This window comes from Homarus americanus, unplaced genomic scaffold (assembly GCF_018991925.1).
Source record: "Homarus americanus isolate GMGI-L3 unplaced genomic scaffold, GMGI_Hamer_2.0 scaffold56333, whole genome shotgun sequence".
NCBI classification, from domain to species: domain Eukaryota; kingdom Metazoa; phylum Arthropoda; class Malacostraca; order Decapoda; family Nephropidae; genus Homarus; species Homarus americanus.
Window position 1 is genome coordinate 4,393,441 of NW_024734940.1, and position 23,272 is coordinate 4,416,712.

At 38.9% G+C, this 23,272-nt stretch overlaps 2 protein-coding genes and 1 long non-coding RNA gene across 3 annotated transcripts in view; 2 read left to right on the forward strand and 1 right to left on the reverse strand.

The window, feature by feature from the left end:
• Positions 1 to 9,997, forward strand: part of LOC121870593 (long-chain-fatty-acid--CoA ligase 4-like) — a 40,428-nt gene extending 30,431 nt beyond the window's left edge. The window contains exon 2 of the mRNA XM_042372422.1: positions 3,029 to 9,997. Within this exon, the coding sequence (XP_042228356.1) occupies positions 3,036 to 5,060 (2,025 nt within the window). The 5' untranslated portion in view covers positions 3,029 to 3,035 and the 3' untranslated portion in view covers positions 5,061 to 9,997. The remainder of the gene's footprint in view (positions 1 to 3,028) is intronic.
• A 6,870-nt stretch (positions 9,998 to 16,867) lies between these two features.
• Positions 16,868 to 18,657, forward strand: LOC121870595. The gene is made up of 2 exons (XR_006089731.1): positions 16,868 to 16,919; positions 18,538 to 18,657. It is a non-coding gene; the product is annotated as an uncharacterized LOC121870595 (long non-coding RNA).
• Positions 18,658 to 19,315: 658 nt separating this feature from the next.
• On the reverse strand, positions 19,316 to 23,026 carry LOC121870594 (nuclear apoptosis-inducing factor 1-like). The gene is made up of 3 exons (XM_042372424.1): positions 22,516 to 23,026; positions 21,117 to 21,236; positions 19,316 to 20,660 (listed from the first exon to the last, which is right to left on the reverse strand). The coding sequence occupies exons 1-3, from the start codon at positions 22,799 to 22,801 to the stop codon at positions 20,635 to 20,637; spliced, it is 432 nt and encodes a 143-aa protein (XP_042228358.1). The 5' UTR covers positions 22,802 to 23,026; the 3' UTR covers positions 19,316 to 20,634.
• Between the last annotated feature and the right edge of the window lie 246 nt (positions 23,027 to 23,272).

Below are 23,272 nucleotides of genomic sequence, written 5' to 3' on the forward strand. Positions count from 1 at the left end.
CTGGCTCAATATATCTCTATCAACTGTGACTATTTTTCTTTGTTTCCTATACTGTTCTCCCAACTCTACCAACTATTTCGAACTCTTTGACTATCTCACTTCTTGCCATGGGTCGTTGCTATCCACACACCCCAACACCGAGATCCTTTACCAAGGGGATTTCAATGTACATCACAGAGAGTGGCTTGGCTCTGCAAGGGACGACCCAGGTAGAGCTGAGGCACTCCCTTTTTCCCTACTTAATGATTTGGAACAAATTATCAAACACCCTACAAGGTTCCTGATCGACACGATCAATTTGCTGACATTCTTGATCTTTGTTTTACTTCTAACCCCTCACACTATTCATACTCAATTTCTGTCCCCTTAGGGTCTTCTCATCACAATCTTATTTCTATTAAATCAAACTGGGCACGACCACCTCCACCACCCCTTCTAAATGTCAACTATGGCACTATCGGAGGGCAAACTGGCAATCCTTGCGAGAATTCTTCACAGGCTTTCCCTGGGATGAATGTTGTTTTTCCACTCGGGACGCCTCGGTATGTGCTGACGGCATTGCTGGGATTATACAGGGTGGAATGAGTGCATTTATCCCATCTTCTTCCAAATCTTTCACATTACAATCATGGTTTGATCTCTCCTGCTCTCTTGCATGCAGGGTGAGGGATAGGGCATATCGAGCTATGAAACTATCTCCTATTACCCACACCTCTTTCATTGCTTCTAGGAATCGTTGTAAGGCTATTCTTCGTAGGGGCCAAACGGAATTTTATAAAAAGAAAGACCTGACTAATTCTTCCTCTAGAAAATCCTTCTGGTCCTTAACCAAAAACATTTGTAACAACTTCTGCACTCCTTCTCTTCCTCCTCTCTTCCGACCTGATAACTATATAGCCAACTCTCCACCTGACAAAGCCAATCTCTTTGACCCCTTATTCTCCTCTAATTCCACCTTAGACGATTCCCACTCTATCCCTCCTACCCTTGCTCCTCCTACTGAACTTATGCACTTTCCTATAATCTCCACTCGCAGGGTTGCCGGTGTGTTACCCAGGTTGGATGTGAGTAAGGCGCATGGACCGGACGGAATACCCCCTCGTGTTCTGAGGGAGTGTGCTGAAGCTCTGGCCCTGTGCTTGCTCGCCTCTTTCGCCTCTGCCTCAAAACTCAAACTTTTTCTTCTTGGAAGCATGACTTGGTTCAGCCCATCCCGAAGAAGGGTGACCGTTCTAATCCCTCTAACTATCGCCCCATTGTCCTTACTTCATCCCTCTCTAAGATTTTCGAAACTATCTTGAACTCCCATTTTTCCGTCACCTTGAACGCCATTTTCTTTTGTCGGATCACCAGTATGGCTTTCGCCAGGCGAGATCTACTGGTGATGCTCTCCTATTGCACCCATCTTTGGTCATCCTCTCTTTTGGATTATGGGGAAACTTTCGTCCTGGCCCTCGACATCTCCAAAGCATTTGACAGGGTATGGCACAAGTCTTTGCTTTCTAATCTCTAGCTTCCCTAAAAACCGATCCATGGCAGTTGTTGCCAAGGGATCTATCTCTCGCTCTTCCTCTACCAAAACTGGTGTCCCCCCACAGGGTTCTGTTCTTTCACCTTCTCTCTTCCTTTTTTTTTATCAATGATTTACTGCACACTGTAACTAATTCTATCCATTCTTACGCTGATGATTCTACTTTACACTCTTCTTCACATTTTACCCTTCCTCTTAAATCTCAAACTAAATCTGTTTCTAGAGCTGATATCATTACTTCTATCAATGCGGATCTGTGCAGCATCTCTGAATGGGGAGGTACAAACTTGGTTAAATTCAATAGTAATAAAACTCGGTATTTACCAATTGCACTTTATAAATTAGATGATCTCCCACCAATTACATTTCAGGACGCTATCATTCTGCCAAATTCTGAAATAAATATACTAGCCCTCACCATTTCCTCTAATATGTCCTGGAAATCACACATCCTTAATATAGCTAAAGCTGCCTCCCGAAAGTTAGGGAACGCTGTACAGATGCCGTAGCTACTTCACTCCTGAGCAGTTGCTCCAAGTATAAAGGGATTCATTCGACCTAACTTGGAGTACTGCTCTCATATCTGGGGTGGCTCTTCTTCTGTCCAACTGTTAGATAGGGTGGAATCAAAGGCATTTCGTCTTATTAACTCTCCTCCTTTAATCGACAATCTCTCTTCCCTTTCTCTTCGCCGCAATGTTGCTTCACACTCTCACTTTTACAGGTACTTTAACGGGCAATGTTCGGTGGATTTGGCATCCTGTATACCGCCGGCAAGGCCGTGGGCTTATAACACACGTCTTGCCTGCAGTGCCCACCGTTTCTCAGTGGATGTCGGTCACACGAGAATAACCCATTATAGTTCCTCCTTTCCTCACACAGCCAAACTGTGGAATGCTCTGCCTTCTTCTGTGTTTGCATACTTATACAATCTGTCTCACGTAAAAAGCTGGTTTTCCGGCATCTTCGTGGTGTAGATTAACACAGTATATCATTGTTTTGTTTCACTTTTCAATTTCTTTCTGTTCTTATTTTTCGCCCCCTTGGCCCTGTTGTGGGTCGTTTGGCCTGTGTACGGATGGGGTAATTCCCTTAAAAAAAAGAAAAAAAGTTAGGTTAGTGTTGCGTAGGTTAGATTAGTTTAGGGTTATGATTGGGTAGGTTAGATTAAGTTAGGTTACCATTATTTGTTATTAATCATTAAGACATTACCGGGTAATCTCGTTTAGGTGTAAAATGAGCCCCTAGGTGTGTTTGTGATGCAAAAGAAAAAAGCTGACCAAAAAAGTATTTTATTGTTTGTTTTTTGTTTACTGGCTAAAGGGGTATTTTATAGTTTTATTACAGCAATTTTAATTTTTTTTTTCATCACTAGGTGTGTTAATAGCAAGAGATGCAGACGGACAGAATTAATATATGTTTCGTGAACTAGACGCAGTAATGTAGATATATGTATTTTACTCTCCTAGTGAATCACACTAATATTGTTTATCACAGTTGCAGGATGGCGATGCGAGGCATGAAGACCTCTGAGGGCTGGTATGTGAAGGCCACACCATCTGGGGAGCCTTACCCTCTGGATTCTGGTCTGGTTCCCAAGTTCCGCAAGGCTGGAGTTACTACACTCCCTGGGGCACTACAATATGGCGCTTCTGTACACGGCTCCAAGCCTTGTATGGCCACACGGCAGCTGCTGGATAGAGAAAGGATAGAAAAAAATGGTAAGACGTTTGAAAAACTTAAACTGGGGGAGTACACCTGGAAGACGTACTCGGAGGTTCAACAGTTGGCCGTGGATGTTGGTCTTGGGGTGAGGGTGAGAGGTCTTCAGCCGCTGGACCGTGCGGTAATCTTCGCCGAGACGAGGGCAGATTGGCTTGTTTCGGCCATGGGCTGTTTACAACACCGCATAACCGTCGTCACACTCTACACAACCCTGACTGATTCAGGTATTGCTCACGGCATTAACGAGACTGAGGTGCCTTTTGTCTTCACTACCTACGACCTCCTGCCCAGAGTCACGCGGGTGTTGTCACAGTGCCCGAAGGTGAAGACTGTGGTCGTCATGGAGGATCAATTGGATGGTGTTGGTGATGTTTGTAGCTTCCCAACAAATGTTAATTTAGTGCCATTCAAAGAATTGATCAAAACTGATGCCAAGTCGGCCAGTGTGTCCACACCCGTCCCTGATGCCGAAGACACCGCCATTATCATGTACACCAGCGGCTCTACAGGCACTCCTAAGGGTGTTGAGCTCTCCCACACGAATATATTGGCTAGTGTCGTTGCCTATTCCGTCCAGATGAACGTGGGTCTAGAAGATCGGTATCTGTCCTTCCTGCCTCTGGCACACATCATGGAGCTGGCCTCGGAGATAGCTCTCATTTCCCTCGGCGCCACCATCCTGTACTCTTCCCCCCACACTCTCACCAGCACCAGTCCTAAGGTCATGAAGGGCACGGAGGGCGACGCCAAAATGGCTAAGCCCACCGTCATGAACTCCGTGCCTCTAGTGGTGGACCGCATCATCAAAGGCGTGTCTCAGAAGGTGGAACAACAAGGTTGGATCAAGAGCTTGGTGTTCAACGAGGCCGTTAGGTACAAGTTCTGGCTTGAGTACATCCCATTCACATCTTACATCTTGAACCTGTTTATATTCAGGAGGGTGCAGCAGGAGCTGGGAGGTGAGCTGAGGAGGATGGTGGTGGGCGGTGCTCCATTGTCACCTCAGACCCACGACACAATGAGGGCCATCTTCGATATATCCATCCAAGTCGGCTATGGATCCACGGAGACGGCCTCCTGCACCAGCGGTATGGACGAGGACGACATCATCACTGGCCACGTTGGGGGACCTAATCTCGGGGTCCTCATGAAGCTGGTGGACTGGGAGGAAGGAAACTACAGAGTGACGGACACACCTAACCCTCGCGGGGAAGTTGTGGTTGGGGGCATTGTGGTCAGTAAGGGCTACTTCAAGCTGCCCGAGGAGAACAAAGCCGCCTTTTACGAGGAGAATGGGTTAAGATGGTTCCGTACTGGAGATATTGGGGAGATTAATTCCTTGGGTGCATTAAAAATCATCGACCGGAAGAAGGATTTAGTTAAGCTGAAACACGGCGAATACGTTTCTCTGGGTAACACAGAATCCAAGCTCAAGACTTTGTCGAATGTGGAAAACATATGTGTATTTGCCGACTCGACCAAAGATAAGACCGTGGCCGTGGTGGTACCATCTGCCGAGCGACTGTGGAAGGTAGCGGCCAGTGTGGGTATTGACAAGGACACTGTCACCATTGAGGAACTTTGTGCCGACGAGAGGGTAAAGGAGGCCATCTTGAAGGAGCTACAGAGTCACGGGAAGAAGTGCGGGTTGACCAGGTGGGAGGTGCCAGCGGCAGTCTACCTCACACTGGAGCCCTGGACCCCCGACACAGGTCTGGTGACGGCGGCGCTGAAACTGCGACGTAAACAGCTGAGTCACCACTATGAGCACAGAGTCCACGACATGTACTCCAGGCTAGACTAGCACTTTCCTTAGTGAGGAACCATCCTGGTTTCCTCTGTGTGAAAATTGGCTGCCACGTCCTCCTTGTCGGGAGGCAGAGCATGTTTTCATATGTACATAACACATATATGATAGGTTTACACTCTCATCTTAAACTTCCTCACATGAACTGTTTACTTCTGTCTTGCCACGTGTCCCCCCCCCCCAACACAAAAGCTTCCTTTATTCCATGTGAGATGGACCAAATAAGACAGTGCTGAAAGTGCAATAGTGATGATTTGTCTTAGACAATGATGGAAATCAGCTTTTTCAGTTCTCGCTGTGTCCAAAGGAGTTGTATTTTCTTGAACGTTTCCAAGGATCGTCACTGTTTCTCAAGGTCCATTAAGTACCTCCAGTTCTTGCCTTAGAAGTGATATTTTCATTTAGTGTGTATGTACGCAAGTCATAACCAGATATATAATGTACAATGTTCTCTGTAAATATGAAATATGGACAAGAATTTCCCGAGGGCAGATTATCACGTGTGATATATCATGTATTATGGTCTGGGTGAATATTGTGCACGGGCCATCCTGCCTTGGTGTGGGAAACGGTACATGATGGAGGGTTAGTTTATTAAGGAACTTCAGTGAGAAAGAGAAACTTCTTTGATTAGGTGAAAGTGTGACTGACATAATCAGTGGCGTCATAATTATTTCCTCTCAGGTCAGTGATGTCAGAGTTGTCTCTTCTACGAGCAGTGACATCATGATAATGCCCTTTAATGATCAATGACGTCATAATCATCAGCCCTGAGTGACTGGTTGTGTGTTGGAAATATTTTTTTTGTTTACATCATTCATAGCTATAGTCATCCACGTCTCCTCCCCAGGTGCTGTGAGCTGACGACACAACCACACCACCAGCAAGGCACTTATCATTTTTGTACATTTGCCTACTACAGAACACATGCATACGAGTATATTACTGTTCTCGAGAAGATTTCGAATTAGAGACAGAGGGCAATTTTTTTTTAACATGAGATACTTATTAGTATTCCGAGAGGGACATTGAGAGCTGGATTTTTTTTTTTTCGAAACTTTCGGGTTACTTTTTAGTAACTGGACGGCTGTTATTGGAACATTCGGGCGAAGTCTTCGGGTGCCTGCCTCTACCCTAATGATATTTCATCTAGTTATATATGAAGATAAATAGTCTTTGAAATACAATACATGCCAATCAAGATGATAAAATTAAGAACAATATGTTATATATCCTAATTATCATTTCCGAAGGAAATGGACATATTTTTTAGAGATCGCACTTCCGAAAATTTATCAAGTATTACTTTCCTGAAAACACCCTCTTGTAGCCTCAACAATGGTAAGTATGGCGGTTTTGTTTGGGATATATAGATGTAATACTATCTTCAATACGCCAATACATTACGTATATTATATATAGGAAAGATCCAAGATGAAGCAAATATGCTTGATAGCTTATGAACTTGGTTTATGACACAATGTTTGGGTAAGTAATTTTTTTTAAGAAGACACTTTTATACATTGTGAATATAGTTGAATCCTCCTGGGTGCATTTTGATTTTCGATGTCAATGCGGCATCCTACAGTATTTGCTACTTTGGATGCTGTAATGTTTTTCTCTAATATATTTCACTGTTTGGTTGTTGTTCCGATAGAGTCTAGGGATTACCAGTGTTAGTTTAGGTTACATTACATACCTTTAGAGGAAATGTTCGAACTTAACCAGCCCTACAGTGCAATTTAACTTACTCAGTTACTTTTTTAAGTAACCCGATGTTTGAGACTAATCTTTGGAATTACTTCCCCTAATGTTTAAAAAAAATGGCCGATAATGTTGATTAGATAATTAGCGGTCAAGTATTGTACAGAGAAGCGATCACGAGTCTGTAAGAATGACAGTAACGAATCTAGGGAACTTTGGCATCATGATAGCGATACTGGAATGTCCCAGGATAAAAAAATTTTGTGGCCTAGTGTGTATGTGTGTCTGTAAGCACTTAACACCGTTTTGGTATCAGGTGTTCGTGTACTGGAAACATGAAGGTGCTCTCCTCCATGTTGTTCTAGTATCGTGGTCAGTTGATTTGTACACAGAGGAATACTTGTGTCATGAGCTCGCAGCATTCACTGCTTTGGATTACTATACTATAGAATTTGACAAGTAAACCATTATTTATTGAAATTCATTTGTAGGGAAGTACCAAATAAAGCGTTGAAGTTGTCCTTTAATAGTGTCCACTGCAAAATGTGTCAGTTTGGTGACGCTGTATATACAGGAAGTGAGCCAGAAGAGAGCCAATTCGATCTAGATATTTATATATCCTTTGTAGATGTTTCTATTATTTCTTTATCAGGAATTAAACATTAAAAGGGGATGGATAGTTTCATTACGAGATTTAAAGACACTTTAGCGAGGCAGTTTACAAACATGTTCAGAAATGTTGGTGTGTTTATATAAACAATGAAAACAAGCCCATGTGCGAGGGTACTTAAGTGAAAGTACTTAAATGAGGGTACTTAAGTGAAAGTACTTAAATGAGGGTACTTAAATGAAATTTTGAAAGTGAGGGTACAGTATTTAAGGTAAAGTACTATAGTAAGGGTTGTTAAGAGAAAGTATTTCAGGAACAATATTCAAGTGGAAGTACTAAATGAAAAGTACCTAAGCAAAAGTACTTAAATGAAAATACGTATTTATCAAATTAAAGTATTTAAGCGAACATTTTAAAAGTTTTATTACTTCTAAGGATATCAGGGTCAAACTTGTTCCTTTGTTCCATTATGAAAGTTTGTAAATTAATTTATAAAAAGTCTATTTTAAACCAAGGAATAGTTTTATCCCGCCCAACCTTTCCTCTCTGTAGCCAAGACTATTTTATATAAAAAAATAATGTTTTACTTACAAAATTATTATGACAACCCAGAAAAACCTACGTGATCACTTACAAAACCACAACAGTGACTTAAAAATCAGTCCAGTAACTTAGAGAACCTATATAACTAAACAATTCCATTTAATAACTTACACAACAATAAAACAACTTTTGTAAACATTGCCTAAATTAAGTGTTTTCCAGATGGGCTGCAACCAAACTCACTGTCTCATTTCAAGTCTTTGGACTAAATAGCATCAAATCATCTCACACTGATACATACTTGACCTTCCTCTTACCATTCTTATCCCCCCATACGATATGAGTTTGTGAGCTCCCTATACTATTCCTCCTATACGGATTATATAATGTAATTTGCCCTTAAATATAGGGTTTATTTGAAAACTTATCTTCACAAATATTACCAATGTTAATGAAGTTGTTTTAGATGAACCGAAGGTATTGTATAGCATTATTTTTGGTTGAATCATTGAAGGTTAGAGTAATTTGGTTGAATACGTCTACAGTGCTTCTTAGGCAATAGATTGTGTGTAGTTGTATTTGTCATCCAGATATATGATACGTGGTGTTTAATATCCTTGAGTGTGATGACTTAACAATCTGAGTATGACGATTTATCTTATTGAATTAGATGACTTAATTACTCCGAGCATGATGACTAAACCCCTTGAATATGATTACTTAATCTTTTGAGTATGACTTTATCTTTTGAGTTCTGTCATAAACTTCAAGGCAATTTTAAAATTTTATCTTAACGGTTAAGTTATCTTACTCAAATGTTATATAATACTAAAAATAACTCGTCATACTCAAGGGGTTAAGTCATCGTACTTAAGGGGTTAAACTCATACTCAGTGGGCTCATTAATTATGCTCAAGGAGCTGGTCTCATACTGAAGGAGCTTGATACCTGTATGGGAGTCTCATAGCTTATTAATAGCTGTGTGGGAGTCTAATCGGTTATCAATAGCTGTGTGGAAGTCTAGTAACTTGTTCAATATCCAGCCAGATCACCCTTTACTTTTCTCTAGACACACCCACTCAGCCACAAAATACACAATGTGCTTCCTCCCCCTCGTCTGAGATGACTATACACGGGTTATTGCCACAAGTTAATTACTGAAGTGAAATTCATTTTGATATTGTTTATATGGTTATGTAAAGGTCATATTGTGTTAACTTATAAAAAATATAAGTAAATAATATCTATTATTCTTATAATGTGAAGGACAAGGAAATTTATGTGTTTAGTGTAAAATTGAGAGATGGGAGGAAAAACTTTTGAATAAGAAAGGCTGTTAAATCTATACATAGATATGCAGATGTTGAGGATGTTATGTTAAGAATGTTAATTTTAGTAGAATGTGGAACAAAACGGAATAATAAGTTATGTCATAGATAATAGTGTTCACCTTATGTCTTACTGAGAGTGTTGATGACGCAGTGAGTCAGGAGGGGCTAAGAACACCAGGATAATTAATGCCTTCTTCTCTTACATGTAAATATTGTTTCTTCTTACTTGTATAATGTATTGTATATGGCACATATAAATATATTGTTATATATCCGAGATTGGAATATGCTGATGGCATTCTTTCCTACTTTTTAATTCAATTCATCTTTTGCTTATAAGTACCAAAGTCTCCAATTTACTGGTAGTATTCTTCCGCCTCTTTGTAAACATCTTTTTATGTCCATAATATATACGAGAAATTAACAAAATTAATACAGCACGTGCATATGAGTATTTATATAGACATAATATATATTGGTCCGTGTGTGTGTGTGTGAGAGCGCGAATGACCGTGTTTACATAAACAAAATACCCAAAATGATATTATTATTATTATTATTATTATTATTATTATTATTATTATTATTATTATTTACAACTTGACTCAGTCTAAGAAAAATATTATTATACCTCCACGACCACGACCACTACCACCATCTCCACCACCACCTCCAGTATTTATGATATTCCAGCAATAATTGGAGACCTATGTAAGACCTAATAAAACTGATCACTCGGTATTTTTCTTGTGTGTTTTCTTATCCTATGAAAAAACAAGTAATAAAATTTGAGAAAAAAACTCCTTGTATTTAGAGATTGAAAAACTTAAAGAAGAAAAGTAGCAATGAAGTAGAAAATTAGTAATAAAGTAATAATGAAGTAGTAATTAATTATAAATCAGAATACTCACATAAAATACCTCCTGAATAATAAATAACAGCAAGAGAGGTTTAATTGTCTTCATCTGGCACCCACAGGCTACAGGGGAACACATTTGTACATGGTATATCGATATTGTAAACTTATGGTATGATGCTCTTTACAATAGGTATAATATAATACCGGTAAAGGCAATTAAATGTACAGGTATATTACAGGCACAGCGCAGCTAAATTATAGAAACAGGTATAATACAGGTGCAGGTATATTACAAGTACACTACAGCTATATTATAGATACAGGTATATCACAGGTGCAGGTATATTGCAAGTGCATTACAGCTATATTATAGATACAAGTATATTACATGTGCAGGTAATATTACAGTTGCTGGTATATCACAGGCACAGGTATATTACAGGTACAGTACAGGTATATTACAGTTATAGTCTCCTTCACTAGTGCGTTTACTTGGCCTCGTCATATACACATTCTACAAATCACTATATTTGAGATATCATTTATATTATTGTTTCAATTTGATTCCATGCTATGTTTACTATTGTGAGTTTCCTTCTGTTGAATGTAAACAAACACAGAGATGCCACACTGCATAAACCCTAACGAGCCCCTGAAAACGGACTAGTGAAGGGGACTGTACATTATATTACAGGTAAATGAATATTAAAGGTATATTATATTACAAGTACAGGGATATTAAAGGTACAGGTACATTATATTACAAGTACGGGTATATTACAGGTAGAGGTATGTTAAAGGTACAAGTATATTACAGGTACAGGTATATTACAGGCACAGGTATATTAAAGGTACAGGTATATTACAGGTACAGGTATATTACAGTTTCAGGTATATTTCAGAAACAGCTATATTTCAGATATAGGTACATTGCAGGTACAGCTATATATTAGATAGAGGGAAATTACAGGTTAGCTACATTACAAATACAAGTATATTACAGGTACAGCAATATTATATATACAGGTATATTGCAGGTGCAGGCATATAACATTTACAGCTACAATATAGGTACAGGTACACGTATATTACAGGCAAAGGTCATGAAAGAAGGCTGGTCAGGTATACAAGACAGGATATAGGTCAAGTTTACATAACAGGAGGCAGGTCGGGTATCCATGACAGTTATAATAAAACACATTAATAAATATATAGAGACGTTACTAGCGTGGCCGATTCATTACTTTCACTTAGTATTATATATTCTTAGGGGGAATTTTCTAAGCACCCATTCTAAGTACAACTATTTATTATTCAACTCAATGGCATGGAAACATTAATATATCATTTTATTTACGTTAATATACAATGACTTTCGGACACAAATATGAAATGGATACATTTCCCACCGTAAGTAACGCACCCTACGGATCGCTCAGGCAATGACTCATGTGTGCCCTGAGGGAGGTTCAGTGGCTGGGAAATGTCTGCAGGTGTGGCTGGACTCTGCTAGCTGGGGACTCGATGGGGGGAGTTTGGGAGAGAAGTCTCCCGAACTCGACTAGTAATGATCCTGACTCCTGTCTTCTTCTGAGTTGTGTCTCTCCCTGTCTGTTCCTGTCTGTCTCTGGGAAGGAGCTGTCAGCCCCTTCCCTGTATAATAGTAATTCTAATGCGAATGCGTCGTGGAAGGAGCTGCAGGCTCTTATATTGGTGGTCACAAGCGGGAAGATGTCGTCACTAATCTGGGTGTGTCTGACCAGGTGATAGGTTTACTGGCTGCAGGGTAGCTTCTTGAATAACACGGTCATGTCGCTGGGTTAGCTAATGATGCGGCGGTGAGAACTCGGGGTCAATATGGTCGTGACCTCTCTTGTGTCAGGTCTGGACAGCTGTGTTTGCCCAGGTACGTGGACATATCGCCGATCGGTAATGCTTCCTAACTATTACTACCCGGATGTGTCTAGCAGGTGTAGTTTCTTTAACAAGGGCATAACTCAGGTACCTCGAGTCCCTGACCTCTCCTGGGTCAGGTCTTACTGTCACTGTAAGGTGTGTCAACCTATGTGGGTTACCACATGGGCATCTACTTAATGTTATATGTGGTGTTCTTCTCTGGCCTGTAAGCTGGGGTCTGATAAACAATCAGTACGCAGGAGACAGGTTAGGTATACATGACAGGAGGCCAGTCAGGTATATATGACAGGAAACAGATCGGGTATACATGACAGAAGGCCGTTCAGGTATCCATGACAGGAGACAGGTCGGGGATACATGACAGGAGGCATTTTAGGTATACAGTATAGGAAACAGGTTCAAGTATACATGGTATGAGGCAGGTCAAGTATACATGGTAAGAAATAGGTCAATTATACATGACAGGAAGCAACTCAGGTATCCATGACAACAAGAGGCAGGTCAGGTATCCAACATGACAGGAGGCAGGTCATGTATATATGACAGGAGGCAGATCGAGTATACATGACAAGAGGCAGGTCGAGTGTACATAACAGGTGGCAGGTCAGGTTTACATGACAGGAGACAGGTCGGGTATACATAACAGGTGGCAGGTCAGGTATCCATGATAATAGGAGGCAGGTCAGATATACATGCCAACAGGAGGCAGATTTGGTGTACGTGATAACAGGAGGCAGATTTGGTGTACGTGATAACAGGAGGCAGGTCAAATATACATGCCATAAGGGAGGTCAGGTGTATATGGTAGGGGCCAGGTCAGGTATACATGAGAGGGGATAGGTTGGTATTCATTGGTATGGAGGCAGGTCAGGTATACATGGTAGGGAGTAAGCTATGAATACATGACAGGAAGCAGTATGCATGACAGGAGGTTGGTCAGGTACACATGGTAGGGACAGGTCAAGTGTACATAACAGGAGGCAGGTCAGGTATACATGACAGGAGGCAGGTCGAAAATACATGGCAGGAGGCAAGTCTGGTATGCCTGTCAGGAGGCAGGTCGAGTATACATGGTAGGAGATAGGTCAAGTATACATGGCTGGAGGTAGGTCAAGTATATATCACAGGCGGCAGGCCGAGTATACATGACAAGAGGCAGGCCAGTTATCCATGACAGGAGGCAGGTCATGTATACATAACAGGAGGCAGGTCGGGTATACATAACAGGAGACAGGTCATTTATCCATGGCAAGAGGCAGGTCAAGTATACATAACAGGAGGCAGGTCGTGTATACATAACAAAAGGCAGGTCAATTATCCAAGACAAGAGGCACATTTGGTATGCATGATAACAGGAGGCAGGTCAGGTATACATGACATTAGGCATGTCAGGTATAAGTGGTACAGAGCAGGTCAAGTGTACATGGCAGGAAACAGGTCAGGTATACATGACATTAGACAGGTGAGGTATAAGTGGTACAGAGCAGGTCAGGTATACTGTATATGGTACGGGGTAGGTCAGGAACACATGGTAGGGAGCAGGTCAGGTATACATGACAGAGGACAGGTCGGGTATACATGATAGGGGGCAGGTCAGGTATATATGGTAGGGTGAAGGTCGGGTATACATGACAAGAGGCAAGTTGTGTATACATGACAGGAGGCAGGTTGACTATACATGGAAGGAGGCAGTTCGGGTATACATGACAGGAGGGAGGTCAGATGTATTTCGTGAGAGGAAGGTCAGGTATATATGACAGGAAGCAGCTCAGATATACACGGCAGGAGGCAGGTCAGTTATATATGACTAGAGGCAGCAAGTCAGGTATACATGATATGAGGAGGTCAGATATACATGATAGGGGGTAAGTCATATATACATGGCAGGGGGCAGGTCAAGTGTATATAGGTAGGAGATAAGGCAAACATACATGGCAGGAGGTAGGAAGGGATACTTAGTAGGTCAGGTATACAAACAGGTCAGGTATATATATATTTTGGGCTTTGAAACAGAAAGGCGACCACAACGCGTTGTGATTGTTTGAAAAATAAACAAGTGACATTTTGCTATAGGTTAAGTTAGGTTAGATTAGCTTAGGTTAGTTTGGATTGGGTTAGGTTAGGTTATGTTAGGTTTGTTTGGATTGGGTTAGGTTAGGTTAGTTTGGATTGGTTTAGGTTAGGTTAGGGTAAAATCCAAGACGCAAAATTTCGATTTTCTGGTTACTTTTCATTTTCTGAACCCAACACGCACACACGCATATATATATATATATATATATATATATATATATATATATATATATATATATATATATATATATATATATATATATATATATATATATATATATATATATATATATATATATATATATGTAACCGGTCGGAATTTACTGGACTTTAATTTCTCACTTGACTTGGGGTTTATTAAAAATTAATAGATGGTAATGGCAGTGGAAGCGCCCCTTTGAGAAAAATCCCGAACCAGCACAAGAACACTTAAATCTACTAAACAAAATGAATTGTCCGTGACCCGTGGAAGGATAGCGTCTGTGACTGGGATGAATGAGACACACTGTAAAATTTAGACACTTATATTCCCTCCAACACTACAAACACAATCAAATAATGGTACACCAATATGCGCACCTCTTAACTTGAACTTAAAACACTACTCTGGGGAATAAAAGTTATACATGATATAGAAATTATTAGAAACTCAGGCAACAATAAATTTGCAGTATTAAGAAATGTTGCTTGCACACATGAAACAGGCCTTAAGGGCTTTCAACAAAATAATATCAGTCACTGAGGAAATGGTAATAAAAAATAAGAATTTAAATACTCTACAATGAATAGGCCTTAAGGGCTTTCAACAAAATAATATCAGTCACTGAGGAAATGGTAATAAAAAATAAGAAATTAAATACTCTACAATGAATAGGCCTTAAGGGCTTTCAACAAAATAATATCACCCCAACAGATGCACACTTCCTAACCTAACTTAACCACTACTCTGGGGAACAAGGTTATACCTGAGATCAGAATTATGAAAAACAATTAGATGCATTAAAAGAATCAAATCACAGTATCACTTTGGTTCCACTTAATGGCACAAACATTCATAAACAATATTATCAAAATTATCTAGGAACTATTAAACTACACACGTCAAGATAATATCAGTCTGAGGAATGGTGTTAACTACACCCGTAATAAGGGAGGGAAAATGTTCCTCTGGGTATCTCCTAGAGACCTAGACTCACGGTCTCAGTGTGTGACCATTAGTTTACTCAGATAGCCTCAGTGTACTCCCAGTGCGTCCATAAAGCGGAAGGGAGTGAGCCAATCAGACCTTGTACAGTTGAGAGAAAGTTTAGCTTCCCGTTAGCAAGAGGGTTTCACTAAGCTGCTCGGGACATGTGGTGTTGTGCACCCGAGTGGTAAGAACTGATCACCCACTGCTGATGCTGGTCCCGTGTCGTGTTAGTTGTCGGGAGCACTCGTTCACTCAAGAGATCCTTTGCTACCCCGCTAAACAGTGACAGGCCTACACTGATCGGTCCAATGGCGACAATCGCCACCCTCAATCATCAACGGCAGTCTCAAACGGCAGTCAATCTCTCGCAGTCAACTCCGGTCAACTCCGGTCAACTCCAGTCAAGTGGGTTCTGACGGAAACCCTGAAATGAACTCACTGTTAACTCTAGTTTACTTTACCACTGCCCTATCTAACCCTGTCTGAGATCGAATGAGACTTACTTGTTATACTGCAATAGCGCAGCACAGGTGACTAGGCCACGTGACTATTTCTGTGACGGACGCGCAGGGACGTCTTGTTTTGTCTGAATGCTCCCCGCGACTGAGGGCCAGCCAGCGTCGCGTCCTCCCAAGGCGTTAGCTTATGCCTACGTGACATATTTTCCGCCTAACTAATAACTCCTTGGGACACCCGTAACATTATTCAGACTGATAAACGATCTATAATAATTTCAAATTCAATAATAGTCCCTTACTTCATGAATCGCATCATTATTAATTCGGTAAATTACATTTAATATCATATAGGCCTAGTTCCGCAATCTCTCGCTATGAGCAGGCAGCGCTCTCTCCCCTCAGATGACCTTGAACGCTCAGTATCGCTAATGGCGGGGCATTTGAAATAACTCTGAAATTTCTGAATATTACATATATATATATATATATATATATATATATATATATATATATATATATATATATATATATATATATATATATATATATATATATATATATATATATATGTATATGTATATATATATATATATATATGCAAGTAATTCACTGTAGGTGCACGTAATCCAGGTATATGCTGATAACCACAAGGAAACAAGAAAACACGAAGTTTCCATGCGCTTTCGTGTAATTCACATCTTCAGGGGTGAGTACAGACTTAGGGCCGGATACTCAAAAAAATTTATGGGACTGTATGTCGTTGTGTACCCGTAACTGGACTGACAGTCTCAGATTGGCATACTCAAAACACAGATGGTATACTCAAAACCAATATTTGACATCGAACTCCGTAAGTTACCGCAAGTAACTTACACCAGCTCCCGAGGTTGTGTAACACTCTCAACCCGGATGTAGTAGTGACTAATTCCCGATTGTATAGAAAATAATAATAATATATGTTGTAATAATGCTTGTTAGACTTGTTTTATCATAGAATAATGAAGAAAATGTTTCGTACATCAACATACTGAAATATAATATTTCACTTTGTCTTTTTCGTAACTTTTTTGTTGTATAATGAGCGGCTTAAGTGTTTGTGTTTGTCTCAGTTTGGAAGAGGCGCATCTTTTGTCTTCTTACACATTATAAAGTATTTCTTACCAAAATAGAAGGTTTGTATTGTTCACACTTAGGGTAAAAATATGTTTTATGACTGAGTAAACTTGCAGATAGAACTTATTAATGTTGTATAGCCATAAATATCCCTCAGTAATGAAAGCCAAATATGAGGTCAAGTGAACATTCCTGCCAAGACTTCGCCTTGTTTTTCTAATATTGAACCAATAGCCTTAGCCTATTTTCTTATGTATATGGCTTATGATAACATGAAAGGCTATAAATTTCCATAGGCTAGCGAAAATTAAATGATATTAGGTGTAAAATATGGATTGCAATTAACTTGATTAATAGGTGCCTATATAACTGCTTTTTCAGTCTTAGGCAAATAAATGTTTAAACATGGGGCCTACTTAATTTAGTTAGAACATGAGGATTATTTAAATAAGAAATTATACTAATAGGGTATAGGTTAGATAGGTTTGGTTTGGTTATGTTATGTTATGTTATGGTATGTTAGGTTAGAGAATGTGTACATGGTTTTTTGGTGAGCGTCAGGCCGTCAGTGAGACACTTTGTCTAGCAGCTACCTTAGGCCTAGTTCCAGACTTTCCTTGAACATTATCATAGGTAGAGTATTAATTTAAGAAAATTTACGGCTAATCCGATATATTTTCAGGTTTTAAATTGTTGTTTTTTGTATGAACTTGAAGACAATTCAGACCAAATGTTCCCAACATTGAAAGGAAAACACTAGGGTCTAGGCTAAATGAGTAATTTAAGAGAAGTGATTTGTCATTTAGGTTAGGCAAGGCTATACTATCATTAACCAATTTATTTGAATTTGCCCAGAATAAGGCTATCTTAGTATAGCTTATGTGTCTTGTCACAGGCCAACATTATGCAAGGGATTATTTACCTAAATTCTAGTGGGGTAAAACACCAAATACTATGAGATCTCTGTTAGCCCGAACAATTGGTGAAGAGCACTACCGTGAATGAATGAGTGTTTTCCCGTTAACGAGACAGTTATCACAAATCAAGAAAATATCCCTCATCCCCAGAATGTTTATGGTAATGGAAAAATTTTCTCGGTAGTTCCTGCAATTGCCCATTACATCATCTCTCGAACCCAGAAATATATCCCCCATCTCCAGAATTTTCTCGGTTATCTGGGAAACTTTCCTCATAGTTTTCAGGAAAATCTGCCTCTCTGAAAGTCATTTACCTAAGCCGTAAGTTTCCTGCAAAATCATGCTTTGGGAATTAATATTAGATAAAATTTCAATTACGGCTTTCAGAAAGTTCCGGGTTTCAAGGATTCCGGCTAACGGAGAAGGCTGCTGTTCCTACCAGAAATCAGCTTCAAATGCGAGTATGTGACAGACTTTGAGGCAAGAGGATGTCTTTTAAATGCTTTTAACACCCTTATTTACTTTCTTAATGAACAATTTTTTTCAATTTTAAATGAATACAGAGATTTTAACACGTTGTGCATTTTTCAGTATTTTACCCCAAAGAGCCAGGCAAAACCTTAAGGCTGTAATTTTTGTTTTTCACAGGCATAACCCTTCTATTCTAGGCCTAATGATAAAACTTTGAATTAGTTAGTATCAACATAAAAACAATACTGTAACAAACTTCTAAACCATTGCATAATTTTTTGTCCTGCAGATTGATCCTGTAACACTTGGACCTCATTTTCCAGTTACCCTGCAATGGATCTTGTTGTAGCTTATCTGCATGATCGAGCTTTACGACGTGAACGAAGGTATCGGGACCCTTTGGATCCCATGAATATAAGCGATAAAAATCTAATTAGATATAGGTTTCCTCGATGTGAAATTCTAAGACTGTGTGAAGATTTAGATCCATTTTTAAGGCGTAGAACGAGAAGATCTCATGCTGTTCCCATACACACGCAAGTGTTAGTTGCCTTAAGATTTTAAGCCAATGGAACCTTTCAACATGTACTTGGTGATACAGCTGAAGCTGTAGCAGGGACAGGCCAAGCAGTCCGAGCCAATGTAGTCCGTAATTGGTTTACTTGATGAATTAAAATCAAATATCAATTCACCAATACATTTTTCCTCTATGTTTAAATAGTATTTTTTAGTGCAGTATACAGAGGTAATGCGAATAAAGCGTACATTGATTTAACTTTTATTTTCAATATACTGTACATAATAAAATAAACTTCTTTATAGAAATTAAATGGCTTTCTTTTACCTTAATAATATATGTACTATATCCTTGAGCAAATTTGATTCCAATACAGTATACTTTTAATACTACTAAATACCAAAGGCACTAAAGTTTGTTAAACAAAAAATCCTTATATAAAACATATTTGAGAAATTGAAACAATAAAAAAATATTGCTACTGTTTGCATCTTAAACTACACAATTTGACATGGGTCACCACATCGTTGTGAAATAATAATACAACTACTGTTATTTGTTGCCATTTTTTAGATTTAAGAATGGAATACAGTATAATTTTCATATGTCTAGAATTACCTGCATCAATACCCGTAAATTAAAAGAAACTTATAACCCAATACTGTACTACTACAAGTAATAAAGAAAAAAATAGAATACTCTTTGCTTGTTAAGCTATAAAATGTAACATGAGACAGCACATCCTTATGAAAGAACCAATGCAACAACTTGCGCTTTGGAGACTAATGTGTGTTAAATAGCAGCGATTACAGTAGGCTGTTGGTGAATTTGCACCATTATTCCTGTTTCAACCTACTTGAATCATACTTCGCAAACTGCAAACTAATAAATAAAACTCGTTGAACTGGAAATTGACTACGTCTTACAAAATAAAGGAACCTTTAAAAAAATAAAAATAAGTACATAAGCCTGTTTTCAAACATATAATTTTGAGTGTGGTAGGAACTTTTACCCAAAACCTGGGTAAACATTACCCGTAGTAGCACTGCAACACATGTTATTAGTTGACAAATGTGTGTCTTTCACTTAACTTCGTGATTTTAATGAACTTATGGAGAGCTAAATATTCTTGTTACATTTTCATGACTAGTATAGGCTGCAAGTGAAAGTTACACAATTTTTTAACATGCCGTCTTCCTTCATAACAATCACTCAAAGGAAAATTTATAATAAGTGTTTGATGACTTTTCAACTACGCTATTATCACATTTACCAAAAGTAAAGGACTTACCTAAGTAAACAACTACATATACACATACCATAAACACAGCATCATTGGATAGGATTTTTCGACTGCATAACTTTTGCAATGCATAGCATTGCAGATGCAATGCACTCGGTGTTAGCTACAAGCTGTAAAAAACTGTCCCTCATTTGTGTTTGAACACGAAGCATCTCTCGAAGATCTTCATCTTTTCGGGCAGAAGAGGTTCGTGGCCTCCTGCCACTTCTGCTCGTACTTGGCATTGGAGATGAACCCATTTCATCAGTGTAATCACCAGTTACAGTTGACCTAACAGCTGTGGCAGAAGGGGTACTAGACCTACTTCGATGTTCCGTGGTAGCAGCAATAGGTTGACGAGTATTGCTTGAACTACATGTTTCTACCTCATATGTTCCGGATGATGAAAATCCAGGAATGTTTGTAGGTGCTGAAGTTTCAGGTTCTAAATGAACAATGGGTACTGTGATATCATGTTCCTGTATATCCTCATTCAGAATGCGGGTTATAGAATCATCTTTCTCTTGAACGGGCCGAAACATAAATTCCTCTCGGAAACAACTAGCTGTAAACCTAGTTCCTGAGGGTCAGGGGGTTGGTTCTCTTTCTTCTTCTGGAAAGAAATGTAGTATAATAGGTTGATTGAAGTCTATGTTAAGAGTATAATTAAAATATTACACTGTATTTCCAAATATACAAAAGCTTTTAGGAAAAATAATGGTTTGAAAAATAGTGTTGACCATCTAAATATATTTGTTTAAAATATTTTTAAATCTAAATATCAACTAGGCGTTAAATTTCTTATATTTGCACTTCTCAATTTTGTCCATTAACATACGAGTTATAACAACATTTAATATATAACTTAGGGAAGCAATAAACAAGCTAGAAATGAAACCAACTTACTAGTGTTGTTATTTTTCAAAATTATATAAAAAATCAGTATACTGTACAGTATTTCCAAATCAAGATGTGAAAAAATGTCTCCAAAAGTTTTTTTTAAATAAAAACAAGGACAGAAAAGAACAAAATATATCAGGGGGTTGGAAAAGTATTTTGACTGAATTACCATTAATAGGTTCTTCACTTTCAACATCCCCTGGAATCCCATGTATAGAGGCTGGATCTAATAGTTGAAGAATTGCTTCTTCAATTGCAGTGTATGTAATTTCAATTTGGGGGCCGCCACCTTGAAGAGAAAATATAAATAATAACTGTCTTACTGTGAGCTGTGGTTACATACACTATACGCTAACTATGTTATATTTGGCAGAAATCATAGTTACAAAGGAATCTACTGAAATAGTTCCAAACATTATAACCTAACCTATCATTGTAGCTGTAGCCACAAAAATTCTCCTTTATCTATGTCAAAAGTTAATTAGATTTAAGGTAACAAACAATAAATGGTAAAATAAGTCAAAAAAATAGTCGCAGCCAGAAATTTTCAACCTGTATTAGTTGTAAACTCATAAGATAGAATATCCTTGCCTATAAGCCTAACAAAGTAAAATTTACATATTAATGTAAACCAAATATGAATATAAATCTATTGATGAATGAAAATTAACGACATAAAAAAAGGAATTCTATGGCAACTTATACATTATGACCTTCATTACCGTCGGAAATAACGTAATTATTAATATGTAGTTTATAACAGTAACCAAACCTACCTAACCTAGCTTCCTTTACCAACGGGAGGCCTCCGCCGCCCTGCCACACAAACTCATATTAACTATCTCTGTTCCACGTCAGTTGCGACACAATGACAAGTGTGTCTTAAAATTGTGTAATCTATATGATAGGTATAATAAGAAAATCCAAAAGTTGTGGGGAAATTATTAACAGTAGTACAGACTTCCCTGACTACCGGGTGGGAAGATATTGGAAGCATAATGTGTTGTCTAATGGTAGACCCTGCTGCCATATGGCACCACGAAAATTAGGAGCAAGTCTAAGGTTGCTGATCTGACTAAATGTGTCATTTACACACAATTGCAGGGTCGCAATTGTTTCTCGTAATATCGACAACACAACATACATACTGTATATTGATTCTCACTTTTTGTGTTTTCATTTCGGTATTTATGGTTATTTATTATTAATATTATTATTAATAAAGAGGTATTTTTATTAATAGTACTAAAGAATTATTATTACAGGCCCCGACGTGGGTCAGTGACTGTGCCTGGGTTGGTTAATCCACGTAAAAAAAAAAAAAATTTAGGTTGAACGGTAAAGTTTTTACTATTTACTCACACGGAAAACTTCGAAGAACGATGTTTCTTTTAATGAATGTGCTCATATAAGGAAAATATGTGTATTCATTCACGATGGAGAGCCACCACACTACTTACTTCCTTGAGTTTACAAACACGTAAAATCGTACCAAGCCTCAGAAAAACCATAGTTAAGTTTGTTTCATATTGTCAATCAATAACCACGCTAACAATATTATGACTTACCTGTTCCACCAGCATATTTCTTATCTTGTGCTGCTTTTTTCTTAACGCTAACACGAAGATCAGAAAACTTCCGCCGAATTTCAGTAACATTGCGGGTGACTCTACCAACAGCATTCACCGCATTTAACACTTCACCCCAGGCATGGTTTCTGAGTTGAAGTGTACAACTACTTGAGTCCAACTTCCCTAAAATCATTTCTTTTCGTTTGGCTACCTCAGTCACAAGAGCGTATACTTCAGCCTCACTGAAATTAGGTCGTCTCTTCTTGGCTGGTGGTCCTTCCATGTTTACAAAATAATATTACGTGCGTCGCTCTCAGCTGATTTCTCCTTCTCTTGTGATTGTTTGATGATTTTGTTAACTGAGCGTTGATTGGACAACTAGCATCTGCACTGACATCTACCGTCCGACAAGAGAACTTAATTTACAGGGTAAACACTAGAGTTACGAGAACTTACGGAAGGCTTACGGAACCATAATTAAATTTTGAGTATGCTAAATTTATGGTAGTGTAAGGCTTCCACAATATATGGTACTGTATCATGCTGAAAAACGTAACTTATGAGGTGTTTTGAGTATCCGGCCCTTAGTCTGTACTGGGGATTCCGGGATCCCGGGCGTAAGAGGTTATGTTTTTTTTCCCTGGAATTTGGTTTAAGTTCCGGGATTCTTATTGTTATTCCTTATCCCTGATTTGCACTATGTAAAATACAAAAACGCATGAAAGAAAGAGAGAGAGAGAGGGGGGGGCTAGAG